This window comes from Rhea pennata, chromosome 12, assembly GCF_028389875.1.
Source record: "Rhea pennata isolate bPtePen1 chromosome 12, bPtePen1.pri, whole genome shotgun sequence".
Classification (NCBI taxonomy): Eukaryota; Metazoa; Chordata; class Aves; order Rheiformes; family Rheidae; genus Rhea; species Rhea pennata.
In genome coordinates this window covers 612,077-625,483 of record NC_084674.1, presented here as the reverse complement: position 1 = coordinate 625,483, position 13,407 = coordinate 612,077, and the positions used below count along the sequence as shown (strand labels likewise).

The 13,407-nt window shown below is 38.2% G+C and overlaps 2 protein-coding genes across 2 annotated transcripts in view; one reads left to right on the top strand and one right to left on the bottom strand.

The window, feature by feature from the left end:
* The window catches only part of SEC13 (SEC13 homolog, nuclear pore and COPII coat complex component), a 47,070-nt gene extending 42,820 nt beyond the window's left edge, over positions 1 to 4,250 (bottom strand). Inside the window, exon 1 of the mRNA XM_062585373.1 lies at positions 4,246 to 4,250. The gene's annotated coding sequence lies outside the window, so the exon portion shown is untranslated. The remainder of the gene's footprint in view (positions 1 to 4,245) is intronic.
* A 232-nt stretch (positions 4,251 to 4,482) lies between these two features.
* IFT122 (intraflagellar transport 122) overlaps positions 4,483 to 13,407 on the top strand; it is a 35,133-nt gene continuing 26,208 nt past the window's right edge. The window contains exons 1-11 of the mRNA XM_062585646.1: positions 4,483 to 4,549; positions 4,805 to 4,871; positions 5,850 to 5,934; positions 6,779 to 6,857; positions 7,626 to 7,702; positions 8,147 to 8,213; positions 9,194 to 9,340; positions 10,762 to 10,837; positions 11,385 to 11,576; positions 12,244 to 12,382; positions 13,009 to 13,211. Of these exons, the coding sequence (XP_062441630.1) occupies positions 4,509 to 4,549; positions 4,805 to 4,871; positions 5,850 to 5,934; positions 6,779 to 6,857; positions 7,626 to 7,702; positions 8,147 to 8,213; positions 9,194 to 9,340; positions 10,762 to 10,837; positions 11,385 to 11,576; positions 12,244 to 12,382; positions 13,009 to 13,211 (1,173 nt within the window). The 5' untranslated portion in view covers positions 4,483 to 4,508. The remainder of the gene's footprint in view (positions 4,550 to 4,804; positions 4,872 to 5,849; positions 5,935 to 6,778; positions 6,858 to 7,625; positions 7,703 to 8,146; positions 8,214 to 9,193; positions 9,341 to 10,761; positions 10,838 to 11,384; positions 11,577 to 12,243; positions 12,383 to 13,008; positions 13,212 to 13,407) is intronic.

Here is a 13,407-nt window from a genome sequence, read left to right as displayed (position 1 = left end):
ATTCAATTAATTGAAGATGAAAACTTGCTATCATTTTATTTGTTTAATCCAAGTGATTTTGTCTGTAAAAGTCCAACAAAGCAAAAGGACAGACTGCTACTGCTTTGAGCATGTTTGGGATCAAGCCCTGCAAGAACGTCAGCATCACATACCTCTTTCCATTCATTGACACAGAAGATTCTGTAAGAGTCATTTCCATATTTTCCAATTCCATGCAGTTCAATGGGATACCTCCACTGTTTGGTCAGATACTCATCTAGAATGTATAGTCACATACTTCACTATATACAGAAAAGTGGATCACAGAAAGCAAGTCTAGACAAAATCCTGATTCTCTATTATTGTCCCAAACCTCTATTTTAGAACATTTTAAAAGAAAAACAGTACTAGTTTTAGCTATTTTCTAGCTAAAGTAGATGAAGAATCCCTGTTGAGTCACAAAACATCTTTCAAACAAATCACCGTGAGTGCATTTCAAATAAATCTCTCTCCTCAGAATCCACAGAGGAATGCTTTTACTTTAAGTATGAAGTACAGAAAGTATCTGAGACTCATAGAAAAATTTAGGCTGGAAGGGACTTTTGGAAGTCATCTGATATGAACTAAAGCAGAACCATCTTACTGGAGTGTTGGAAAATACTAAACTAGTCCTGGAGACAGTAATTAACTTTTTCCACTCAAAGAATTCTCCTAAACGGAAGTCTTTTGCAGAACTCATTAGGTATGTTACTTTAGTCTCAATTTTATTCTCAGTTAAGGCAATTGGATGGACAGCTTTACACACATAAGACCAACGTATCCCAAAGCTGCATAAAGTAAGACACCACCAATATTTATCAAACTGAAAGAAATGGCCACAGAGCACTGTTTGAAAACAATGCATTTCTTTTTGCTAACATAATACAGAACATTCTACAACCATACTAAGGAAAATCTACCTGAAAACTTTATTATAGTTTTCGCTCTGAGTTCATAGAGGCCGAGAGGTTTGAGCAGCTCTGACATTTCTTTCCAGTCTGCAGTTCTTGTTATTTCAGGAGAAGGATATTTCTTAAGGAACTCCCAGAGCACAGGAATTGCCATCTTACCTAACCAAAGAAATCACTGTGAACAGAACACTGCAGGTAATTCTCTTTTGTGATTATTTATGTATGTTTTTGGAAGTGAACTTTTGCTGACTTAGGATTTACATTTTTTTTTACATTTACACAAGCTATAAAATGCATTTCATCTTTCATTAATGCCATAAAAATTTTGGCAGCTGTTCTGACCCTAAGATAACAGCACCCCAACATATACACAACACAAAATTGTATTACTCTTTACCTGAAGTCTTATTGAGAAATATGGTTGCAATAAGCAGTTTCCATGGATCATGGAAAAGAGTTTCTTGGACCAAGTTAAAAGGAGAACGTGGAGGAGTCCATTTTCTGAAGGCCTTCCTTCTAGGTGGGCTTGGAGCTGTACACAAAAGTAATATGGGAACAGTTATTAGGAAATAAAGAATGAATTAATCTAAAAGAAAATAATTAGAAAAAGGAGGAACTTTCAGAGTAGATTCATCTTTGTGGGGGCACTGTATGTGGATGGAGCACTGGCAATTCACTTGCTCTCTTTTACAAAACTGCAAGGGACTGTGTGTCCCTGGCATAGTATACTGTAAGAGCAAAGGCTGCCTATATCTGTGGTACTGTGTTTCAATGGTATACATATTTTCAAAGAGGGGCCCTTCACAGCTATCTTCACCTTCTTTTGTAAGTACAGAGCAATAGCCACAGAGTAGAGGGTTTCCCCTCAACAGAAAAACACCTCAGTGGTCTGTAAAGAACCTTCCCAACACCCACTCAATCCATCCTCTTACAGTTGCTGCAAGAGCTGCCGATTCATTTGGTATTAGATATAATGGTTGTTTGCAAGATACAAACCACCAAGTTTTAAAATGGGACAAGATTAACACTCGTGCAGTAAACCTAGCTCTCAGTCTACAGAGCATGGCTATACTTGAGCCAGCCTAAAACTGCAAGAAATTTTCCATAACTTTACTTCATATTGAACCATCATATTCCTCTGTGCATAAAATATTTTTTTTTCCTTAAAGAATATTATACCTTCTTTACAGTATTTACTTGAAAAATACGGACTCGTTTTCCTCCTTTCCACCTGTGTTCGGGGAATAGATTCTTCTGTAAAGAAATAATATTTTAGCATTATTTCTGTCACAATTAAAAAAAATGCTTTTAGGTTTCATGTATGATTTCCTCTTTATGTTGTGATGGGAATACAAGGATTTCTAGTAGCTGCGTATAATGTTAACACACTTTGGATTCACCCCAGTACTTCTGTATTTCAGCTCTACGAATTATCTTCAGAAGAGAAACCATTACTTTGCAACAGCCTGAGGAAACATGTTCAGCTACAGTCAAGATTTAAATGTTCTCCACAAACTATTATCAGATGAAACAAGCTAAAACTAGGCTGTTTCATGAATCAAAAAGTGACCAATGGTGCAGTAGCATTAGAAGAGCTATTGCAAGGAAAGTATTGATCATCACTATACTGTATCATAAAGCTGGAGAGACCAGTACAGTAAGTTCCAGCTGTGAATAAAGCCTCATTAAGTTAAATGCTGCAGAATAAAGAAATTAGATGGATTCCCATAAGAGCACACACAGATCATCTTCACTTGGATGGATGAAGTATGGCCAAGCATAAAGTAGCCTGATCTGAAGCAGAATACTTTTCTGCTAAAGTTCAGGAATACTCCTGGCACGGAGTTAGAATAGTACTCTACTCAAAAACACATATATACCTTGCAGCATTTTAATTTCTGTGAAGATTTTCTTGTCACAAAGTTGCAAAATGTTAGCATCTGCTTCAGTGTTGGATTTAAAATTCTGGTTATCTGGATTCTCTTGATCTGTCTCATTCCCTATTTCCAATTTATAAGTCTTCTCAGATTTTGCAGAAGATGTTTCATTACAACTTTTCTCTACATACTCCAACTCAGCTACACTCTTCAACTCTTTTCCCAAGTGAGCTGTGACTGATCCCAGTTGTATTTCTGACTGTGATCCAGCAATCAGTAATTCCTCTGTTAAAAGAGCTTTTCTTTTTCCTGAATCCACAGGTTCTGTATTCTGCTCATCTGACCCTTGACTGTTAGAAACACAAATGTCTTTCTTTCTACAGAATTTCTTGTTTTGAATGCACTCAGTTTCTTGTTTATTATATACTTTTCTCTGTCTTTTGGTTTGGGTATTATCTGGATTTCTCTTTTCTGAGCTCTTTCTAGTTCTGTTATTCTGAACACTTTTTCTGACTGCTCCCTTTTTTTTGGTTTTCAAACAGTCCTCTGGTTTTCTTTCTTTCATGATCAAATCTTCACTACTGCAAGTGGTTGTACCAGAAACATCTTTCAGTTGTTCATTTCCAGTTTGAACCTTATGAATTTTTTCTTCACCATTTTGTATGCTGTGGACTTGCGCTTGACAATCCTCTTTCTCTAAAACAGTTCCCACAGCTTTTGTGCTGCATCTTTTGGCCCTTGAGCGGGTACAGCTTTTAGGTGGTGCTGTAAAATCAAAATCTTCTGCTTTTAGAGTTGTCTCCCCAGTTTTACGAAAATAATCCGCTACTGCAACTTTTGATCTTAGTTTACGCCCTTCAGGACTGTAGTATGAAAGAAAAGTAAATGATTAGTGATGACTTTTATACCCTCTTGCTCTTCACTTAAAAAATACTGTTGTCCCAAATCTGGGTTCTCTTACACTACCTGGTGCTTAAAAAACCACCATGAAATGGTTGACAGGGTGATCACTCTAGACAACTTTCTGAGACTTGGTCAAAACAAGCGTATGCAAATAATTTACAGCTTAATGCATACTGAACACTTCATGAGCTGCACATACGTATTTTTATTTGCGAGTGCACACATTTATTAATATGAGGGGGGACAGAAGAAGCGGCTTGCCCAAGCGCAGCACGATCTCACCCGCCGCGCGCAAGGGGCACAGGACCGGGCTGTGGGCGGCACCTCAGCGCCCTCCTGCCCGCCAGCACGCACTCCCAAGCGTTACCTGACAAAATAAACGTCGTATTTCCCCGCTGTTCTTCCGGACCGCCGCTGCTTCACGACCCGCTCCCACCCGCGCGGGCCGCCGCCGCCCGCGGCAGCCGCGGCTCCGCTCCAGGAGCCCCGCTCAGCGCCGGGCCGCGACGCCGCCTCCATCGCGGCCCCCGCCGCGCTCCCGCCGCCACCCGCGTGACATCACCGCCCCCCGCGACGTCCCGCCGCGGCTGCCCGCTCCCACTTCCGGTGCCGCCATTCCGCAGGCGCCTCCGGCCACGTGACGAACCCCAACTTCCCCCCGCTACCCGAGGAGGCGCGAGCGCAGCGTCGCCCCGTCGCGTGGCCACGCCCTGCGCATGCGCGCCAGGCCGCGCCGGCGGCGGCCCCCGTGCGCATGCGCGTTGCCAGGGGCACCCGCGGGTGCCGCGGCGGCGGGGCGATGCGGGCCGCGCTCACCTGGCGCGACAAGGCCGAGCAGTGGTAAGAGCCGGGGCCCGGTATCCCTGCCCCGTGGCCGGCCCGGTTTTGTTTGCTGCCCGCCGGCAGGCCGCCACCGGTTGTGTGCCTTCGGGAATCTGCTCAGCAATCGGGTGTACCCCCGCGCTTGCAGTGAGCGGGGGTTGTTGTGTGGAATTTCAAAGTTAGAAGCACGTTTTTGGTACTTTGGAAGCATAAATAAATTTGATACTTAAACGTCTGCCTACTAACATGAGTGGATTTGTTTGTTTTCTTTAGTATTTATGATCTCACATTCAAACCGGATGGGACTCAGCTGATAATTGCTGCTGGAAATAGACTACTGGTAGGACACTTTTTTTTTCCTTTCCTCCCCTCTTGCAGTTATAGCTGTAGGGGTGTGATTTCTTGTGCATTAATTTTTGAATGTATGAACCTATCAAAAATCCTTTTATCTCTACAGCTTCAGCCTAATACATGTATATTTTCATATTGTCTAACTGTAAAATGTTTCAAAGCTATTTGATGTTTCTTACCGTTTTTTTAAGCTTTATTTCCAAGGGTAATGAGCTTTATGCTACTTGTGTCATCTTGTCCTTCCTTACCTCACCCAGAGATTTTGAATCTATTAACACTCAGCCAAACATCCCACAGTGGCAACGATGTACAAATCCTGCAAAATCCTCCACAATCCTGTTGCAAGTTTTGTGGAGATCCCTCTGAAAAGATGGAAAAAAAAAAAAAAACTCACTAAATGTCCCAGTGTTGAGAGGCGATTCAGCTAGAGCTTTATCCAGCACCCCGGTCTGCTTGCCAGCTGCTAACCCAGCTCAGGACCAAGGATCTCCTATGGTCTCTTGCAAAGCAGGCTGGGGGGTGGCTGGATGGCACAATTCCAGAGCTGCACGAAAGCAGGCTTTATTAGTTTCACTGCATGGTGTATTTAATGATGGCCCTTTCCAATAATTTGTTAGGCTTGAAAAATAGTTCTCAAATAGGGAAAGAATGGGATGATGTAAAACAAGCAGGCCAAATGTGCTGTTTGGACATGTCTTTTGTACGTGTAATTTGCTAGTGTTCAGTGTTCGTTCCTTCTGTGTGTTGAAAGAGAAGCATTACTTCAAGGAAGGGTGCTCTTATGTTTTAAAACATTTTTCTCTTGCCCTGTCCTAACTAACTAACAACATGTATTTTTTGCAAAAAAAGCAAGCACAAAAAAGTGCATAATCTTACTGGTTTGTTTCTCTGTTTTTGTAATTTTAGGCCTTAGTCCTGTGTAACTCATTGAAAGATTGAAGTTTTATATTCATTTTTGTTTATATAGGTATATGATACTTCTGATGGAACCTTAATCCAGCCTTTGAAAGGACATAAGGACACTGTATATTGTGTGGCTTATGCTAAAGATGGTAAATATCACTTTTGAGGGCTTTGTTATTCTACTTTATAGAGCACATAATCTCTTCCCTTTGTTATTGAAAATTGATAAATGAAGGTAGTTTTAGTGATCACATTTTGTACATATATGATCTTTTAGTATTGAGTTTTGAAAGGCATTACAAATGCTACAAGGAGAAGGAAATACTGCATTTCCATGTCTATAGGATTACCTGTTATGCTAATCCAAGAACTGCAGTCCCCACTTCCTTTCCCCTTCTGCTTCAGCTGCAGTTAAATTTTTTATTTATTGGGGTAGATTGAGGAGACTTACCCTAGAAGTCCCTCTTTCTAGCAGTCTTGCCTCTGTTTCTTTCTTTTTTTTTTTCCCCACCAGTTCCTCTCTCTCAGAGCTTCCTGATTGTCTGATCCTTCATCTAGACTCACTGCAGAGCTCACTCTGCTTCTCAGTTTTTTGTTGCCTCTGACTCTGATTCTGTGTGGACTGTAAGGATTTCCTGTCAAATACTGAGTTTTCAAAAGGTGCAAATATATTTACGTTATACTTGTGTGTAAATATACAATTTTTCTCTTGAGGCTAGTAACATAAGTCTTCAACCTGTGACTGACACAGGTTGGGAAGACTAGCTGCTTGCATTGCTGGGATTAACAATGAGTTCTCTGAGGGAATAACAAAAGGTCATTCGAGTTTCATGTAGATAGAGAAGCACAGCCACATGAAGACACTTGCAATGTTAGGCCCTTTATTACTTGAGCCTTGTGAAGTTCAAGAACTTCTTGCTCCCTCTTTGGTTAAGTATTTGAAATGAAAGTGATTCTTAAATGTATGGGATTTAAATTATATTTAATTCCCAGGCAAACGGTTTGCATCTGGCTCAGCAGATAAGAGTGTGATAATTTGGACTTCAAAGTTAGAAGGAATTCTGAAATACACGTAAGTGATCCCTTTCAATTCTGTGCCCCTCAAGTACAAACTTTAGTTATAAATTTCTGCTGTCAAAGGATAAGTGATGTTAGAAGTGGAAGAAGGTTGACTAGGGTCAGAGAAAAGGCTAGCAGGGAAGAGGGAAGAACAAAGTATCTGAAAAGTAGGAAAAGTAATTAAAGGCATGAAAGAGGATGCAAAGTCTAGATAAAGGTTAATGAATTCAGAGGGTTGTCAGAGGACTGGGGAATGTCTGTACAGGTTGAGAGGGAATGAAACAGATTTTGATTCTGATCTTCTGTAGTAAACCAAATTAATATATTTCTAGTTCAAAGACCAAACTAAAGATAAGGATTGAGACTTCCCTCTTGGCTTTGTTTTGTATGTAATTTCTCAAGCTGTGTCTTCAAGTTCTGTTTCTGACTCTGTGTCTGCGTACAATTATTCTTGAAGTTAGAAGTTAGAATTATACACAATCAGATTTATTTTAGAATTTGGCTATAACCTTTAATCACATTTCACAATGTTTCACAAACCACTGTCTACCTATATTTTTAGATAATATTGATGAAATGCACCAAATCCTTCATTTAAATACAATTATCATTTTAAAATTCATTATTGATCTAGTTTAAATAATTGCAGATTAATTTGATGTAATTTAAGCTGATCTAATTATTTCTGGCATCTGGTATGCCTTTCAGCTATCCTGCTGAAAGTTAGAAAATGAGGCATTTAAGAATGATTTATTGAAATATGATTGTAACTTTATTCTAGGCATAATGACTCTATACAATGCGTTTCATACAATCCTCTTACTCATCAGTTGGCATCCTGCTCTTCCAGTGATTTTGGTATGTCTTCTCCTTCTTTCTTTTCCACTAAACCAGTAAATTCTGTTAAATTGAAGTGTGAAGCTAACTACAGATGAATACAGCTCTTATTCGGAAGAAATGAGGTATAAAGATACTGCTACCTAACAAAGTAGCATTAGATATTTATTTAACTCACTTAAACACAGTTGAAAAAGGGTATGTAGTGAGATGCCATAGTTTAAAACACAGTGCTTTATTTCACCCTGACTTTTCCGGAGATGCTTGTTCTGTAATATTCAGATGGATTTTTTATATATATTTTTTTGATAAATATTATCTATTTAAACAATCTTTCTAGCAATGAGTGAGATTTTGATCCCTCTGAAATCCAGAATGACATTTCTGTCTATGTGTATTTCTAGTCTGAATGCTGATCAACACTTGCTTGTAGTTTACTTGTGTTTTTTGTTTGTTTTGATGAAGGTTTGTGGTCTCCTGAGCAGAAGTCAGTCTCTAAACATAAAACTAGCAGTAAGATTACTTGCTGTAGGTAAGTTTAAAGAATTGCCTGTATCATTTTAGTTAGTTTCATTACAAACCCTAATATGCAAGCTTACAGAGAAACAAGTTCAAATAGCATAGTTAAACAAATGCAGAGACAGTAACCAGTAGTATGAGGTAGGCTCCCCTAACTTGCTGTTGAGTAGCATTATGTACTTAATGCTGATTTGCCATTCTTATCTTTACAATGCTTCAATAGCAATTATGATGCTCCAGTAGCAATATGACTATTATTTGTCAAAAATGGTTTGTTCTTTCTTGTATCCTCCTCTGAGAGGACAATATTTTGTTTATTATGATAGTTTTTGGTTTTAATTTGATAGTGTTTGTTGGAGAGGTGTTCTGGTCTTGAGCAGGTGACTTATTTTCTCTCTTTGTTTAGCCATCTTGTGCAATAACAATAAAAAGAAGTTAGAAGGAAAAGCAGTTATACTTTCTGGCTGTAGTGCTTTTTGCCATTTTTCTTTGTGGTTTTTGCAGGAGAAGCAGATATTGTGGGGAACCTGAGGCAGGGGTGCAATGATTTTTGTGAAGTCACCCTGCTAACTACAGTAGAGACAAGAATAAAAAGCAGGTCTCCTATATCTTAGCCTGATGCGTTTTTTCTGATCACTGTTGTAAATGTGTTTTTTAAAACAGTTTGGCCTACTGCCAACACTGTCTTCAAAAATGTATATGTTACTTAGCACATGGTACAAGTGTTGCAAGCAGGTGATCGTGTTAATATTTTTTTATTTCTACATTTTTGTTTGTATGTATATAATAAAATGTTCTTGCTATAGTGCATGTTGTTGTTTATGCATCTAAATCCACGTTAATGGCAAACTGTAGGATTACTGGCTATCTCCCAAAACTCTCTCTTAAAAATGTATTTAAATCTATCATCCCTGTTTGAGTAGGCTGTACCATCCTACAGTCCTGCTGCTTGTTTTTAATGGTTTGCTCTTCAATATATGTGTGTTTTATCAGCTGGACAAATGATGGCCAATACCTTGCTTTGGGGATGTTCAATGGCATTGTCAGCATAAGAAATAAAAATGGTGAAGAGAAAGTTAAAATAGAGCGTACAGGAGGTGCTGCTTCTCCAGTATGGTCAATTTGTTGGAATCCATCCAGGTAAATCATTTAATCCTTTCCTGTCATGCTGAATAGATAATCCTTGGTTTATTGATTATAGAAAGGCTAGACTTTTCTCCTTGCTGAAACAAATTAATGGCAACTATGTTATGTTTGTCTAGTGATTTTATACTGGGGTTTGTCTTTGATGCCAGTCTCCAATTAATGTAAAAACTGGGAATAAATTCTACTTAGATTTTTAGAAACACTTCATTTATGTCGTTTGTTTTGTTCTCTTTCTTTGTGTTGGGCTTTGTTTGGATTGGAAGTTACAGGGGGATGGAGGGCAGCAGTTTATACTTCAGAAAGAATTTTGTGCCAAACTAATATGTGAATGAACAATTGATATTGCAGTAGATGGGAGAATTTTTGGAGTAGAGCAAATGAGGATGAAGAGGAGTCAGTTCACAACTATTTAGAGGAGTTACCAGTATTGAAATCCAGGCCTGGCAGTAGTCAGTATAGTGATACAGAGGAAGACGAGCATGAGGAGGAAGACAGCCCTAGGGATTCCAGCTTGTGAGTGAAATTTCAAAGGAACCTATCTACTATTATGTAGAATAGTAATTTATGAAAAGGACCAAAGTGAAAGAGTATTATCCAGTTTACAGAATCAGATATTCAGAAGCTAAGAAAGTCTGGATCATCAGTTGCCTGTACAGTCTTAATTTATTCTGCACATACGTGTTCATTATGGGATAATTCTTAAGTATGTGATTGCATGTTATTTTTTTTTCCACGGGTGCATACATCATTCATTGTGCAAAGAGAAGGTCCTTGCAAAACAATTAGCTTTTCATTAGTTTTTCTCATCCATTTCTTTTTTGTTCAGCTTGTGGCTCAAAACATTATTTTCAGCAGAACATTCAGGTTGCCATTTGGCCTCTTCCTGAGTAAAAGGCTGTGGAGAATGTGACTCCTGTGTTATGCCCCAAGCTGAACAGTTTGTGTCGGAGTACCACAGTTAACAAGTGTGAGACCTGGGACCTTTCCTCAGTCTGCTGCTGCTCTCCAAGGAGCAGATTTTGTTCTCTCTTACAGTCTTATAGTTCACTCTTGCTCAGCTATATTGACTTTATTATAGTGGCTTTATATCACTGTAACTAAGATCAGAATCTGGGCCCAGATGTTTCATTTGTTTAAGGGATCATTAGCTTTAGCGTACCTACTGTTACATAGCTGTATGTGAAGCAATGTATCAAGCTTTGCAGTTATTCCTGTGGGGGAGATTGCTTTTAAAAAGCCATAAACTGAAAGGACAGCAATATACCATTTCATTTAAAGACAGTTTGGAGCACAAAATAAAATCAATGTGAAATATATCCTACTGTCTTATTACTTAGTTCTGTTACTCTAGGAATTATGAATAATTTACTGTAAAATTACTGTATAATTTTTTTTTTTTTTTTTTTTTTACTTAGAGATGAACACAATGATATTTTAGCTGTGGCAGACTGGGGTCAAAAACTTTCCTTTTATCAGCTTAGTGGCAAACAGGTATGTTTTAGAATGCAAGGGTATTTCTGATTCTGTTCTGTCTTTTCCGTATAAAACAATTGTATATTAATGCTTTATTAGCTACATAAAATGTTTTCTGACTTCCAGACCTCTTTTGAGTCTATTTTCTAATTGTCTTTTCTTTCAGGCCTTGTTTTTTCCATAGCAACAGAGCTACTGTCTTCCATTTCTTATATTAAACTTACAACTTTGCAGACTTTTGTGGTATGGTTTACTGACTTACACAGAACTTCTGTATATTTCAGTCAGTTAGTGGGGAAAGAGGTTGTGAATTGCTTTCATTCTGAGGAGGTTGGTTTGGGACTGTAAGGATACTTGGGTGTGATTTAGAAAGGCTTTTGGGATCTTAATATAGCCAGTGGTTCTGGGGTATTGAAAAGTTGTGCATAGCTGGAGGAATGAGAAGGATGGTATCATTGTGCCACTCAGGAGATTCTCGTGTTTTTTTCTGTCTGTTACTCTTGCCTCGGAAAATATGAAATGATCCTTTTGTTGTTATTTTTGATCTTTTTATTTTCTCTTGTAGATTGGAAAGGACAGAATGCTCAATTTTGATCCTTGCTGTGTCAGCTATTTTACTAAAGGAGAATATATTTTACTAGGAGGTTCAGATAAACAAGTTTCCCTCTTCACAAAGGATGGTGTGCGTCTTGGTACCATAGGAGAGCAAAGCAGTTGGGTGTGGACATGCAAAGTTAAACCAGACTCCAACTATGTGGTGAGTAGATGCATTTTACTGTCTTTTTTTTTTTTTTTTTTTTTTTTTTTTTTAACAGAGAATTTCTCATGTAAGGTAAACCTGTAATCCTCAAGTTCAGTTGCCTGATCTAGGCATTCTTACTGAGAGAGCAAAATCTAAAGATTGTTTAGTGAACTCCTAAAGCTTCCCCTGAAATCAAACACATCCTCGGGAAGTAGAACCTAGGCTGCAAGAAGGCAATAAATGAATGTAACACCTGCTTTCAGATGTCAATGCACTTGCTGCATTTTAACAATTTAAAATAGGTTGACCATGTATAATTCTATGATGGGAAGAAAATGTTCGTATCTGTTTTTATTTCTAGCATTACACCTTGTGGAAATTTGAAAGTGCATGTGATGGAGCTGTGATACATCCTGTATTGTTTGTGCTATGGTACAAATGTTAAGATAGCTGCGCCTTTTTTTTTTACTTTTTTTTTTTTAAGGGGGGGTATACATGGTCTATGTTAAGATCAATCCCCGAGTTCAACAGAAGTTTTACCACTGATGTAGTGCAAGTAGGCTGTTGGGGTGTCAACATTATGCAAGGATAAAGAACATAATTGTCATACAAATACGACACATTTTGCCAATTCTCACCTACACGTATCAATTAACTAAAAGTATTTCCTCCTTTTCTTCAGGCAGTGGGATGCCAAGATGGAACAATATCCTTTTATCAACTGATTTTCAGCACAGTTCATGGCCTTTATAAAGATCGTTATGCTTACAGAGACAACATGACAGATGTTATTGTCCAACATCTCATCACTGAACAGAAAGGTAATTTTGCACTTTCGGTCGTGTCAGAGTTTCAGTCTCATTAGTTTTTTTAATTAATATCCATCAGAACACTTGGAATATATACTGCATTTACCAGGCAGTTTGCTGTCACATTGACAGTAAAATTGAGGAACAGGGTTTGCAGGATAAAAATGCAGACTTGGATTCTGGAGGATCAGCACTGACAAGCTTAATGGAAGGTGTGGGGATTTGAAAGGACATTGGAAGGGGCAGCAGCTTTTAAGATAAGGTTTTAATCTCTGCGAGTATAAGATAAAAATACTGTACATCATATCTAGGATTTTTTTTTCCTTACTTAACAGTCTCAAGGGTTTGTGCTAAATTGTTTCTTCTTATGTACTGGCTTTTTATGGCAAGGAATCAAAGTATCACTCCAAAACATGCTGTTGACAAATACTGGATGATGATAAATTGTGATTATCTATGTGGATAGTAGATTACAGTGATTTAAAGCAACAAACACATCCTAGCAGGAATCAACTTTTAAATTTGGAGGTGCTTTAGAAGGATTTGATTTTAGTATAATAAGTAAGTTTTTGATTTTTGTATTTGTTGCTTTAACTTCAGCCAGCACTATACTATGTTTTCGTTTTCTTTCTCTCCAGTTAGAATAAAAGGCAGAGAGCTTGTAAAGAAAATTGCAATCTACAAAAACAGATTGGCAATCCAGATGCCAGAGAAAATCTTGATTTATGAGTTATACTCAGATGATTCTTCAGACATGTATTATCGGGTGAAGGAAAAAATATTAAAAAAATTTGAATGCAACTTGCTGGTTGTATGTTCAGCTCACATAATTTTATGCCAGGTGCGTACCTTAAAGATAATTAACACGACTTGAAGACAATTGTCCAAGTAGCTGGTAAAATAAGATTAGTACATTGAAAAAAACTTGTAATGGATTATACTATTAGGCAGTGTGATGTGTAGTGTGTTATAATCTGCAGTGCTGACATATTTTTAAGCAGTAGATGTGGCATGTCACAAGTGGTTATATCTCAGTG